The sequence below is a fragment of the Rhipicephalus sanguineus genome, chromosome 5 (genome assembly GCF_013339695.2).
Source record: "Rhipicephalus sanguineus isolate Rsan-2018 chromosome 5, BIME_Rsan_1.4, whole genome shotgun sequence".
Classification (NCBI taxonomy): Eukaryota; Metazoa; Arthropoda; class Arachnida; order Ixodida; family Ixodidae; genus Rhipicephalus; species Rhipicephalus sanguineus.
In genome coordinates, this window is record NC_051180.1 from 15,610,532 (window position 1) to 15,624,001 (window position 13,470).

Genomic DNA, 13,470 nt, shown 5'->3' on the forward strand with positions numbered 1-13,470 from the left:
GCACGGCGAACCCCATCTCTTATCGTTCATTCACGATTTCAACAACGCCCATCCGTCCATTTCATTCTATCATACCTACTCAGGACAAGCTATTAACTTTCTTGACGTAACAGTGACAATGTGTGACGGCCAGCTTGCCACTAAAGTTTACAGAAAGCCAACTTATACTCAACAGTACCTTCATTTCAATAGCAACCATGTCAAGCACTCTAAAACCAGCATACCCTATAGCCAGGCCCTTCGTTTTAAAAGAATATGCTCCCAACAAACTGATTTTAATTCCAATTGTGCGCAGCTTCGTAGTGCTTTATCAAAACAGAAATACCCTTCCAAGATTATTGATGACGCCATTAAAAGGGCAAGTAACCAGGACCACAAATCCCTTTTAAGTACCGAAAATAGACAGCCGGTTTTCTCCTACGCTAACCTTATTCTAACTTATTCCGCGCCTGCGCTGCACGTAAATGTCGTTTTAAGAAAGCACCATAACATACTTCTACAAAGCGAACGACTGAAATCAATTTTCCCAGAACCTCCGCGTGTGACGTACAGAAGAGCCCAAAATCTGCGTGACCTACTCACGTCGTCAAAAAGTGCACGCAACAAACCTACTGGCTGCCGTCCTTGCAACAAACCTCGTTGTAAAGTCTGCCACCATATGACCACTTCACTTATCGCAAACAGCACCGCATCTAACTTCAGCGTGGAAATAAATGGTGGCTATAACTGCGACACGCGTAATGTAGTTTACCTCCTGGAATGCTCAATCTGCAAAATGCAATACGTAGGCGAAACCGAAATACCCTTCCGATATCGGTTTAGCAATCACAAGGCTCATATCTCTTCACTTCCTCACCTTCCAATATCAAAGCATGCTAACGCAATGGGCCACTCATTTGACAACATTAGAGCCACGATTCTGGAGTCTGGCTTCCGAACGCATCATGACAGGGAAGTTCGCGAATCATTTTTCATCTTTAAGTTCAATACAATCGCAGGCGGTTTGAATGAGAGTGCAGGGAAACTTAGTGTCTTGCATCAGTGACCGCTGTAGATGTTATTCCTTGTACCACCTGTAATCCTTATGCACGTGTCGTGACTAGTGAATTGATTGCTTGTAAGTAGGATGTGATACGGGGCCCCAATATATATTTCATGTCTGATTGTTGCACTTGCTTTTATGATGTTTGCGCTCACGTGATCATTGCAAGCGAAACGTATGCGCTTATATGCTGTAGCGCCACTGTCACTTCTCTTATTCTGACGAAGGCCGGTCCCACGGCCGAAACGTAAAGAAAACCATTCTGTTTTTCGACGTGTGTCTTCTTTTTATTCATACTATTTACCGGCGTCCAAGAAGTTATTCGCTGCAATTATATATATATATATATATATATATATATATATATATATATATATATATATATATATATATATATATATATATATATGCCCTAACCTTCATGCTCCATGTAACAGTCCTTCAAGTCAAACCAAAGTGAAAACGTCTTCATCTTTAGAATTCAGGTGTTCTAAGCACGATAGCTACAGGGTCCTATAGGCGAAACGGATACAGTACGTTTACTGTGTAAGGTGCTGAAACCAGTCAAGCTCGCCAGTGTGTGCCTTCCTGGCTCCTTCTTGAAGTTTCTGACACCCTCTGATGTTATCGCTGCGTCTATATGCTGTATGCAACAACTTAAATAATCTTCATTGTGTATATACGACAAAAACGTGCTTATGCTACTGTATGCCACCTATATGCTTTGTTCATGCGAAAGTGCCCGCCACTGTATCTGCCAGAACTCCCGGCGGAAATAATTCCCGAGTACAGCCCTGGCCTGGCTGGTGGCCGTCGCGATACACCTGAGTGGTTCGTTATCAAGGAACGCATCTCAGAAACCCGCTGACCTCAGCATTAAGTTTTAAAAACTATTTCGCTCCTCGCTATTGTCATTTATGCAGCTTATGTATCGCTTCAAAAGTGTACCGTAAGCGAGTTCATGTTGTTCTTGTTTTCCATAATCCAGGAGCGTAGCCAGATATTTTTCCGGGGGGGGGGGGGTCCTCTCTACTTTATGTATATTCGTGCGTTGAACCCCCCTCCCTCTTCCCCCCCCCCAAAAAAAAGAAGTAAAATTAAAGGAGGAGTAATAAACTTTTATGGAAATCAGCAGTTTAGTTGTTGGCTGGGCCTAGGCATCCCAAGTGGGGACGTCGAGGTCTTGCCTCTTCGCCGCCTTGCGGGCTCGCTGGGTAGCCCGAAAATTGAACAAATTTTCTTGTTTTATTTGGGGGGAGGGCTGAATTATCCTCCCCACGTCTTCTGGCTATGCCGATGCCATAATCGTCATAGAAGTGCAACACAGTACTACTAATACGCTTACTGAATTAATATCGCAGCTATGCGCAAGATTCCAAACGTGTAAAATTATGAAGACAATGAAAAAGCCAAGATCTCGCACTTGGAGAACAATATTATTACGAAGGCAACTGGACTATAAAACAAACCACCGTGGAATGAGAGCGTAAAGAGCCCAGGTGCATGCCAACGCATACGGGGAAGTCGTAAACTATCTAGCAGAGAGCTGAAAGGTCTTGAGCAATACCGCCAGCGCAGAGGTGTAGGTAAATGTAAATCAATGAACACGTGGAAGAATGAGAGCTGTTGTACAGAATACGTTAGCGGCAAAAGCGAGAGCCACGGCCTTCTAGAAGCGCTGCTTGATGATACGATCACTCTCTACAACGGAGGGCATTTTTAACAATCCATGCGTTCCGCAAATTTCGGTACGTGAAAAATAGTGGATGTGCTTAGTGTAATATTTCGCATATTCCTGTTCATCAAATTGCACTTCGCACAAAACTGCAACTTTCTTTCTTACTCCATGAAGCGAGAATTGTGTACTTTATTTCACAGTAGTGGTATCCGACAACGCGCGAATAACGGGGTTCCTTGGAATAATTTGGAACACAACGTTTTTTTCGTTCACCTAAATAAAATTACACGATCATTTTCAAATTCCGGCCCCACCTAGATGCGTACCGAATTGAACCCACGACCTCGAGCTCAGAAGGGCAGCATCAGCGGTAGCCTTGAGGGCTACCGCTGCGGGTCTCATTTGAATAAAACGGTATCGATACGTTATTCTCGGCGCACCGTGCTCTAGCTTAGTCCCAACAGCGCACGTGGCCAACCTGTTCTCACGAGGCTGAATAGGAAGCGGGAACCGCGAAACAGCTCTCGCTTCGTAATCGACGTTAGATGCCATGACCACGCTCTTGCACCTGTATGACCTTACGTTGGGTTGCTAGTAAAGCTTGTGTAGATGGGAGCGTCAGTAGGGTGGCCATGAAATGCTGGATTCAGCTCTATTTGTTTCGGAACAGGTCGGGCATGACGGCCTTCACTTAGTAGAATGCGCGTTAGTCGCAACCATTTTTTTTTTATTTCTTGTCAACCGGGGGGAGGGGGGGGGGGGTTACGCTCGAGTTAGGCTAATGCTGATTAGTGGGTCATTTAAACTGTGACCGCGAGCACGGCGTTGAGCCCTTTTTGGTAGCAGGTGCGCTGGGAATAGGACTGTCATTAGAGTTCCTTGTATCAATATTACATGGAGAGGTCTTAAGTATTTGCGCATTAGTGGCTCGTAATTCACATAGTAATCACATTGGTCCAACCTGTAAACAGAATACGCTTGAAAGCCGGAAAAGAGAGGCAGCGTTTTGTATGCAATGTGCAAAAAATAGAAGACGGAAATGGAAAGCAAATATTAGGTGAAAAAAGAATTAAGAAGGTGAAGAGAACTAAGGAGGAAACATGGCAGTGAGAAAGAAATGAAGGGAAGGCTGTGCGTACGCTGAAGGCTTTCACACTTTGTAAATGACATATACATATGACGCCGATTTTATAAGTGGCAGGCTCTGTAAATTCTTATTGCGTCCTTAAAGTGACGTGGCGAAAATAAATATTTTTGCAGGTTGGTTATTGTGTCAAACTATAGACGTACATATTGCTTCTATTGTAAATGTGTATACATCGCTATGTATTTGGTGAGGTATTTCTGCGTGTTCACGCAGCAGAGGAATGACTGGTTAGCGAAAGGAGTTCTGTGACAGCAACATTTCATTTGGTGTCTCGTTATGATAAGTGTCCTTGATTCTTTTATTTATTATTGTTGAGATGGCTCGCTGTGCAAAAGGCCGTCGCTGCGCCGCTGTTGTGCTGTCCCATTCGACGGGGCATGCGCAGGTCGAGCGCGAATGGTTAGAAGACCCACACCATACCCACACAGACACGGAGGGCGTTTAGGTGCAAAAAAACGACAAAGCGAAATAGATACAGCCTCGTCACGCTCAATCACCGCGCTGGAGGGGCCGGTACTGCGTATTCTGCCTACCGTGGTTAACGTGAGTCATCAACCATACCATAATGCGCCATACCATGAATGTGCTCACGTTACTCTAAGAAACATTTGCCTTGCTGCTGAGCTGCTGTGCGTATGTCCTAGTCTGAGTGGAACGCTAACTAACGCCGTGCACAGGGAGAACCATGGTGTGCGCCCCAGTGCGCACGCACTTCGATGGTACACATGTAGATACATTTTGTTTACGAGGCAGTTAATAGTACGAGTTCACTTAAGTGTGGCGTAATGCGAAAAAAAAACAAAAAAAACATCACTTATGCCGCTGATTTCTAGTAGCGTTTTGAACCATCTGAGCACATTGGTTCGCAAGGTTTCTTTCTTTTTTTTTTGTATCTTCAACTTTCGTGAAAAACAAAGAAAGAACTGCCAGTTGCATAAATTCCTGCTCATGAGCAACACACGTAGCTTTTTTTGTATTATAGGTTATCATAAAAACGCCATAAATACCACCGAGCATGTTTTATCCGCCTGGCAGGCCTACTGGCTAAAATTGTTTCAGACCATGCCACACTTAACCCGTAAGCGCGAGCTCACGCGGCTTGCGTATGTCTATAGCGGCAGCGGCCATCTTGGAGTGTTGATAACTGGGTCTGGGTTAGCACGGCTTGCGGTCTTGCGATCCATGCCAACAACAGATGTATGTAATACCTCATTTTGAGGGCTCCCGCCGTAGCTGGCCGGCCGGTTAAGTCCACTGTCGACAAGTGCCTGAAACACAAAAGGGAAGATGATTCAGGGCCACCGCGGCAGAACAGGCCACCAAAACGACGTTACTCAAGGTTTGAGCGCGAGGTAGTATCCGTCCGTGACCTGTGGTGTCACGGCTGGCGGAGATTCATTGTGATTATCGGCTCGCCGCTTCGCCAGGCGCTACGCGTCCCCATTAGTGTGATTAGTTGCCCACAGACTTTTACTTTGCGGAGCTGACGCTGAGGGAGTCGACGGAATGCGTTGTTGGCGTTTCTAGAACGACACTTCGCACGCGAACACGTGTCGAGGTCTTCGTTGTCCGTCCGGCTTTACTGACGCACCAAAAAGAATAAGCTCACTTAAGCGTATGTAAATCGTCGAAAGCCAGAAAGAGCGCATCTCCAAGTAGGGTGACAGTGACGGCGTAACGCTGTTGCGTCGCCTTTCCGTGTCCAGATTAACCGGGTAAATAGCGTTACATCCGACGTGTACACGAAAAAGGCGCTAGTGGCTTTTGTTTTGACGATGTAGCCCCATTGCGTTTGTATTCAAACCTAGAAAACTTAACTGCTTTATATACATGCAGAACTATAATAACACACTACTCTTCTGCGCCGCTTTGAAAATACTCGGCATTGCCATTGTTCAGTTAAACGTTGCAGACGCGACCTAAACGAAGCTTTATCCCGCGGACCCAACGAGTTGCGGCCGGCAGCAGGACGCTATAGACGACTTTACGTAAGATACATGGGAGCTGTTCAATCTTGGGCTGTTAAAGGAATGTTTTTTTTTTATGTTAGTACATCGCGAGATGAATTAATAAGGTCATGAAACATCGAATGCACCAACCCAACAATTTTTATGCGTACACGTCTACCGTAGCACTGTTCGTTCAGTTCCTAACGATAAAAAACGGCAAGGTTAACAGTCCAATATGGCGGCACCGAAACCCATCTATAAAATAGTTTATACAGGTGTACAAAGCATTCTTTGGACGACAACGAAAGCAATGGCTAGCCTGTCACGTGTTGTTAGCTTACGAAATCTCACGAAACTCGGCAACAACCGCAGGTATACATTTGGCTTGGGCTTGGCTGCGCCAGGATGTCTTTGCCTTTCTCGTATTGAGCGTCAAAATTCGCGTCTTCGCTGCTGTCTTCGACAGAACTACAACAGCAACAACTTTTAAGCCAACAGAAAAATGGTCGTAGCTGATAACGGTGGACAGCGCTCTTCGTAAAATTTCCTGACCTTCGATATAAGCGCACGTGCGAGAACAACTGCCAACGAACGCCACGGCTTGATGAGTGGCACGCTGTGAGAGGAAACGGACGCTAATCACTGGCTGGGCCCGCCTGACATCCGAGGCAGCAGCAGCTCTTAGATGATGCGCGAATACGGCAGCGATGGCCTCGTCGCAGCCTAATTGTTCGCGCATCGCATAAAAACCTAGGAGAAGCGGCTCGCGCATTCCTTCCTGCGTTTCTTGTCGTTTATCAGGGATGGTGGGCTCATCATCAACCTCAAGGAAGAAAACGCTTGCTCAGCCTTGGCCTCTCGCCCGCGCGTATATGCGATCGTAGCTGACTCGCGTAAAAGGTGCGTACGTAAGCATGACTCGAAGAAATGCTGCGCATCTACCACAGCTCTCGTGTGACATATGATACACATAATCACGCCATTTCCCGAATGGTACATGCAGGCAGTCACGTAGACCTGTTTATCGGCACGCGTTGAGTACCCTACCGGAAAGTATTATTGAATTTAAGTGGCTCGCTGCTCGAGCAACCGTTTTACATGCACGTTTGATTCTGGAGGGCTCGGAAAGTCGTGTTCTCGTGACAAAATTGAACGCGGAATTTGTCGTTATATAATTGCCACTTACCTGTATCGCACTGCCGGGGTTCGTTATTTTTTAATTGTCTGTTTATCTTCTTCTTCTTCTTCTTCAGTGGTTATTGAGGAAAGGAAAAAGGCACCTAACTTCTGTCTGTCTATAGGCGACACGGCGCAGTGCCTTGTAGGGATGGGGGTAAGGAGGGAATAAAAGAAAAGTAGGAAAAAAAATAGATAGAGAAGTGATAGGGGGACATCCATTCAACGAAGAGAGAAGAGGACAGGAAAGATGGGGGAGACGGTCACGGGAGTTCAAGGACGGGACCACGAAACACAGCCAGAGGCACGGTGCACAACATCGACGAAGCGGCGGAGGCCCCCACGATGAGCGGCGCACGGCATAGCGGGCGAGGCGACCGTCACGGGGCGCCGATCAGCGAGCGGTACGAGGAGTAATCCAGTTCTCTCAACGCTCTTTCTTTCTTAGTGGTCACACCAGTCACTAACCATGTCATCTGCCCTTGCACGCTTGAGTGCTGATTTCGCAATCCGGTCATTCCGTCATTAATCGAAGAAACTGGTGTTTTTCTAGGGATGATGTTTCTGGCAGGAGATGTAGAAAGAAACGTAAATTATGCTGACATGAAAGCGGCACATTTACCCTTTGCATGCTTGAAGACAGCATGTAGGTGTCACGCATTCGTATATCGCACTAAAAGAAACACCCTTTTTTTTCAACTTTTGAGCGTGGAGGCGCCGCACAAACCTTGACCCATTTGTATACGCTGCTGTTTGTCTCGTTTCGAGGTGAATTCCGCGTTCACGTGTCACACTGCACTGTGTTGTGAGACGCTGTAGAACTGCTCATTCGGGAAAATGAGTCGCGTACGTCGAGTCGTTTCGTTCCTGCTTCGTATTTTTGCCAGTATAAACGGAATAGAAAACACCAACGCGGAGCTCCTCGTCTCACGAGAATGTTTTGTTCGACCGACACGCGTAAGCCGGATTGCCATGTTTCAGTAAAAGGTCACTGTATCGTGCCTGCTCGTTCATTCGCTAACGGTGACTGAGGAAAGAAGACAGCGAGGGAAAGGGAACACCAGGCATGGACGTTGTCTACGACTGCCCTCCCCCCGCTTCCTCTCCTACCCTCGAAACAGCTTGCATGCTTAATTGTGAGCAGGCAAGCTTGTCCGCCGGGCTAACTTTGGTGTCCGAATGCAATCTAGTCGGAGGCTCAAGGTTCGGAACTAGCTCGCGTAATCGGTTCCTGGGTCCTTGAGTATCTCACCAATGGCGGGAGCAAAAAGAAAACCGCAGGACCTTTAGGGTTGGCGAGTGGGGTAGGGCAGCTGAAGCCCTGAGAATAGCTTCGGCAGAGCGCATTATTACGGGCTACGAACACGCACGCTGCACAAGGTCCCGTGTGACGCTTTTCTTTGTTTTCATCGCGATGCCGATCGCTTCGTCGTTTTCACATGCAGCGAAGGGCTGCCACAGCGCGTTTGACCTCCAACCTCCCCTCACTACTTTTTCATTAGGGGATTAGTGGACCGATGAAGGTCACACTTACATTTGCCTCTTACTTTTAGAGCTCCCTTTTACAGGAAGCGGCACAAGTGAGGCAAGGAAAGAAGAAAATGCGGCTCAACTTTCGTATTACAAAGGCCGTTTTTAGTGCGCGTGCTGTGAGAGTAGAGCAACGATGAAAGCTTGTGATAAAGAAGTTTTTCGCTCCGGTACACACAAACCCAGTGGACCATTGGATTAGTTTTATACCGTATACATTGGAATTTGTGTCACGAATAAGTTTAGCGTATTTGCATTCTTTGTGCGAGCAGGGAGCATTGTGCATTAAGTACACCTTGCGATTAACGGTAGTTCGAAGAGGGCACATTTTCACATTCTTGCAGACTTTAAAGGAGGTATCATTAGTACACAGTATGTGGAAATATTCCAGTATTTATAACGGCTGTATAGTGGTTGTCCCTCTGATGAATTATTGCATCATCGGTATTCTAAAGCTTTCTACATTACTTTCGTATTGAATTACACGCATAGGTAGCGCTGTGAAAAAAGGTTTAGCAGAAAATTACTTCAATGATTTTTATTTTTCATGGAACGAATACGCGTTTTCTATGCTTGTCCTTTGAAGCCTCGTTTTGGTGACAATGCTACAGAAACGGGTTTGTTGGTGCACTTCAATTTGCGGACATGACGCGCCGCCTGCGAACTCGACAAGGCTAATGGAGCACGGCTGATTGTGAATGTCAGTGATGCAGTACGTGTTGGTGCGACTTTATTAACTGACATTTTTATTTTGTCGTTGTAAGCTTTTCATCTATTGACTCAAAGCCTATGCAAGAGAGAACGCATATGACCCATTGTTGTTTTGATGTACTTTCTCACTATGTTGAGTCGTTTAGATTTATCAAATATTTATCAAGTTTCATGAACGTTGAAAAAAAAAAAACTCGCGATATATAAGCTTTTAAAATTTTATGTCACTCACTTTTGTTAATTTGCTATGGTAATCTAGCATTGAATTCATCGACAGCTTTGGCGAAATGCGGGGGCCTCACGAAAGGGAACGAGTTTATTAAGCCCGAGGGTGAGATGTACGTATACAAGGGTGCGCCAAGAAACGCACTGACCAACTTTACACCCCCGAGCTAAAGCGACGTGGCCCTCAAAGCGCTTATGTAATAGGTCGGTTAGTAAGCACACTACCCAAATCTTCTCGATATCCTTCAACTTCACATTCATTCTGTTGGTTAGCAGCCTGAAATAAGAAAAGAAAGAAGAAGCCAAGTAAAGAAACGAAACTTGTCATGGTCACGGAGAACAGCATACGGGAGAAGTAATTTACCATTTACGAGACGCCGGTGATGGTTGATGCATGGCTAAGCTAACGACGCCAGCATTGCGGCGTCACAAAATTGCTTTGTAAATATAAATAAACAAAACGGAATAGCTTGCTGATGGAGGCTGTAGGAGTGTCTGCATTAGGGGGAGGGAAGCTGTGCTCGTGCCTTGTTGTTCTGCTAGCGTAAACGCGCCAGCACCGCACGCGGCGAGAGCAAGCGTTGGGAACCTTGGCGCGCTCTCTCTCCGCAACCAATCGCGGTAATTCTCCGCTTGCTTTTTTTCGCTCCGGAGGCAGAGGAATGCCATCGAGAACTGTTCATCCGCACTGACAACGCAAAATGGCAAAGGTGGCGGTCGTGGTGTTTTGCCTGCTGAGCTTGCTAACCCTGGCTCTGGCCCACGATCCTGCACCGTTGGTGTACACCCGACAGGGTGCGGTCACCGGAATCCGGCTCAAGGAACGGGGCAAGCTCATCGATGCCTACCTCGGTATTCCGTACGCTCAGCCTCCGGTCGGCGTCATGCGGTTCAGAAAACCTCTTCCGGTGAAACCGTGGTACGACGTCTTCAACGCCACCGAGTTTAACCCAGGATGCGTGCAGACGGACCTGCCCCTCATGAAGGGAGCAGCGTTCAACATGTCCGGAACCGTTGAGGACTGCCTGTACCTCAATCTGTGGACGCCGGAGAGGACCTGCCTTACAAAGTCCAAGAGTCCGTGCAAGACGCTACTGCCCGTTCTGGTTTATTTGTACGGCGGATTCTTCGGTTGGGGCACCGCCTCAGCTTTCATTTTCGACGGCGTCTTCCTCGCCGCGAGAGCCAACGTCATAGTCGTCACGCTCAACTACCGAGTCAACATTCTCGGCTTCATGAACGCTTCGATTCCGGACTCCCCGGGAAACATGGGCTTGTACGACCAAGTGGAAGCGCTCAGGTGGGTCAAGGGCAACGTCGAGTTTTTCGGTGGCGATCCTAACGCGGTGACGCTGGCTGGCCAGAGCGCCGGGGCCATCTCCATCGGCTACCACATGATGTCCCCCATGAGCAAGGGACTGTTCCATCGCGCCGTAATGCTGAGCGGTTCGCCGTCTTCCCTCGCCTATGCCGACACTATCGACCAGAGCGCAAACTTCAGGCGGGTAAGCCAGTCGCAAGACTGCGTTGACTATTCCCTGCCCTGGCACCTGCAAAAGGAGGACATGGTTGAATGCCTGCGGCGTGTAGACGCTCACAGGCTCGTGAACGACGCCATGGCGTCGCTGGCGTACCGATACGTGACGGTGCTGCCCAGCTACGGCGACGATTTCCTTCCATACAGCCCGGTGGAAAACGATCGCATTAAGCTTAACGTAAAGGACGTACTTTTAGGCAACACCCGGGATGAAGGGGCCCTCTTCCTGGAAGTTTTCGCGGCGCAGTACGGCTTTGAAGTCGGTGACGTCGACGGCCTGACCGCACTCGTGCTGTCCATCAAGACACTATTCAACATTAAACTTACCGAAAGCAGGGAGCTTGCAAACGCCTATATCGAAGAGGACGATGTTGAAAACCAGTTGGCAGCCCTGAAAGGGATCAAGAGCAGCCTCGACGACGGAGGATTCGAATGTCCGGCGGACTTGTTCTCCGAGCTGGCAGAGAAGAACAATGTCACCGTGTACCGTTTCCTTTTCGATCACCGACCTTCATGGAGTCCCTGGCACCCTAGCGTAGGCGCTACGCACAACGACGATATAGTGTTTTTTCTTGGCACGCTACATTCGGACCGGAAAGCGGTGAACGAAACTGTGAGCAGGGACCTGCTGGCGGTGTACCGAAAGCCGCCGACCCCGGACGAGTACCGCTTCTCAGACGAGCTTGTCCAAGTGGTCGGTGATTTCTGCTGGTCTGGGTGAGTGGGTTGCATCGCAACGAAAACAGTGAATTTCGTTATTCTCATATTTGGCTAACGAACAACATGAAAACTCGTTGGCAGTCATGAAAGCAATGTCAATGAAGACATAATGTAAATTGCTGTGCTCCATGTTCATGTTCGTCGATCTTTTAAAGCATATAATTGAACAACAGGGTGTTTTCTCTTCTTCTGAATCAGATTACGAATCTGGCGGTTACTTATTTCATTTAAATTTACCTTGCTTAAGGTCTAGCAGTTTGTTAGAGAAAATGATAGTCGTTGAAATTATATTATATAGCTAACCGTCCCGAAGCTGAGAAGTTAGTTTCGTCAGAAAAGACCATGTAAGCCTAGGGCATCCGCCACGGTGGTCTAGTGACTATTTGTGGTGCTCGACTGCCGACCCGAAGGTCGCGTGATCGAAATCCGGCCGCAGCGGTCGCATTTTAGATGGAGGCGAAAATGTTTGAGGCCCGTGTACCTAGGATTAGGTACACGTTAAAAAACAAGTGGTCGAAATTTCCGGAGTCCTCCAATACGGCGTCCCTCATAATCATATCGTGAATTTGGGATGTTAAACCCCAACAATTATTATTATTATTATTATTCAACATACACCGGCTTTATTTTTTCTTTCGCATTCTGCCCAAGTCGGAATGCCGCTGTCGCGATGGCGAATTGCACCACAACTTCGCCTAAAGCAGGGTTCTGGCGCCATGGGAACTCACTTGCCCCAGCGGGGGAGACTTGCTTTATATCCTGTCCTCTTGTTTTATTACAAGTTTTTATTTTTTAGAGAGTGTCCTCACTCGCTAATATTTCCCATGTGACGCTGCTCAAACTAACGCTTTCGCTTTCGCCGTCTTTATCAAGTGCGTGCGCGCGTCTGTGTGTTCGGCGTCTAACTTGGCTTGGCACTCCGCACTTTTGGCTCAACGAGAGTTTCCCGTTTCACTTTTTCCCGTCGCAAGGCTGGCCTATCGTGTGAACACATTTGGACGACACTGTGTTGCCGGCATCGAACGAGCTGGCTTGTCTAATTTGCTGCCAGCATGGCACTTTTCATATCTCTTCTGTGCTGCAGACCTATACTCGCAATCGCGAGGCTGTCTGCGCGCACATTAAGCCCACCGCCAAGACAGAGTTGTGTGGGAATTTCATCGGGAACTGCCGCTTTGAAGGTTAAAGGTGGCGTTGGTGCTGCAGCAGGCAGGGCTAGTACGGCGCATGCAAAGTCGTCAATCGTTCCTCCTGGGCATCTCATACGTTGTTAGCGGGGTGCGTCAGCACACTTTGAGCAACTCTGTCTCTCGAAGAAAATCATTCAACAGTCGGTGCATTCAACCTTCCCGATTACCGCAGGCCCTTCGGGAATCACGAAGTCTTCGAGGCTGACCTGCTTAAATCCTCTCTTTGGCAAAGACGATAGCTTTTCGCCAGTCTGTTGAACGGCTGGATATGTGAGACTGCGGCCAGATGAAAATTTTCGTCACTGATCTCACCACATGCTTATAACATAAAATTCTGTGGTTGTATGTGCCCTTACAATGGTTTCGCTATGAGGCGCACCGTAGTATGAGTTTGTGCATTATTATCGATCGCCTGGGGTTCTTTAACGAACATCTAAATCTAAGTGCAGAAGCGTTTTCTTGTATTTCATTCCCCTAAATGTGGCCGCCGCGGCTGAAACTGTACCTGTGGTCATGAGCGCAGTAGCACAACGCTATACCTACATAGCTACCGCTACAGGTTACT

General features: G+C 47.5%; 1 protein-coding gene across 3 annotated transcripts in view; it reads left to right on the plus strand.

Annotated features, from left to right (window-relative positions):
• Positions 1–13,470, plus strand: part of LOC119393270 (acetylcholinesterase-1) — a 70,379-nt gene that overhangs the window by 24,621 nt on the left and 32,288 nt on the right. The window contains exon 1 of one of the 3 annotated variants that reach the window (XM_049416179.1): positions 10,157–11,712. The exons of the other annotated variants lie outside the window; for them this stretch is intronic. Coding sequence (XP_049272136.1) covers positions 10,160–11,712 — 1,553 coding nt within the window. The 5' untranslated portion in view covers positions 10,157–10,159. Of the gene's footprint in view, positions 1–10,156; positions 11,713–13,470 lie in introns of those variants that run through there. 3 annotated transcript variants of the gene reach the window in all.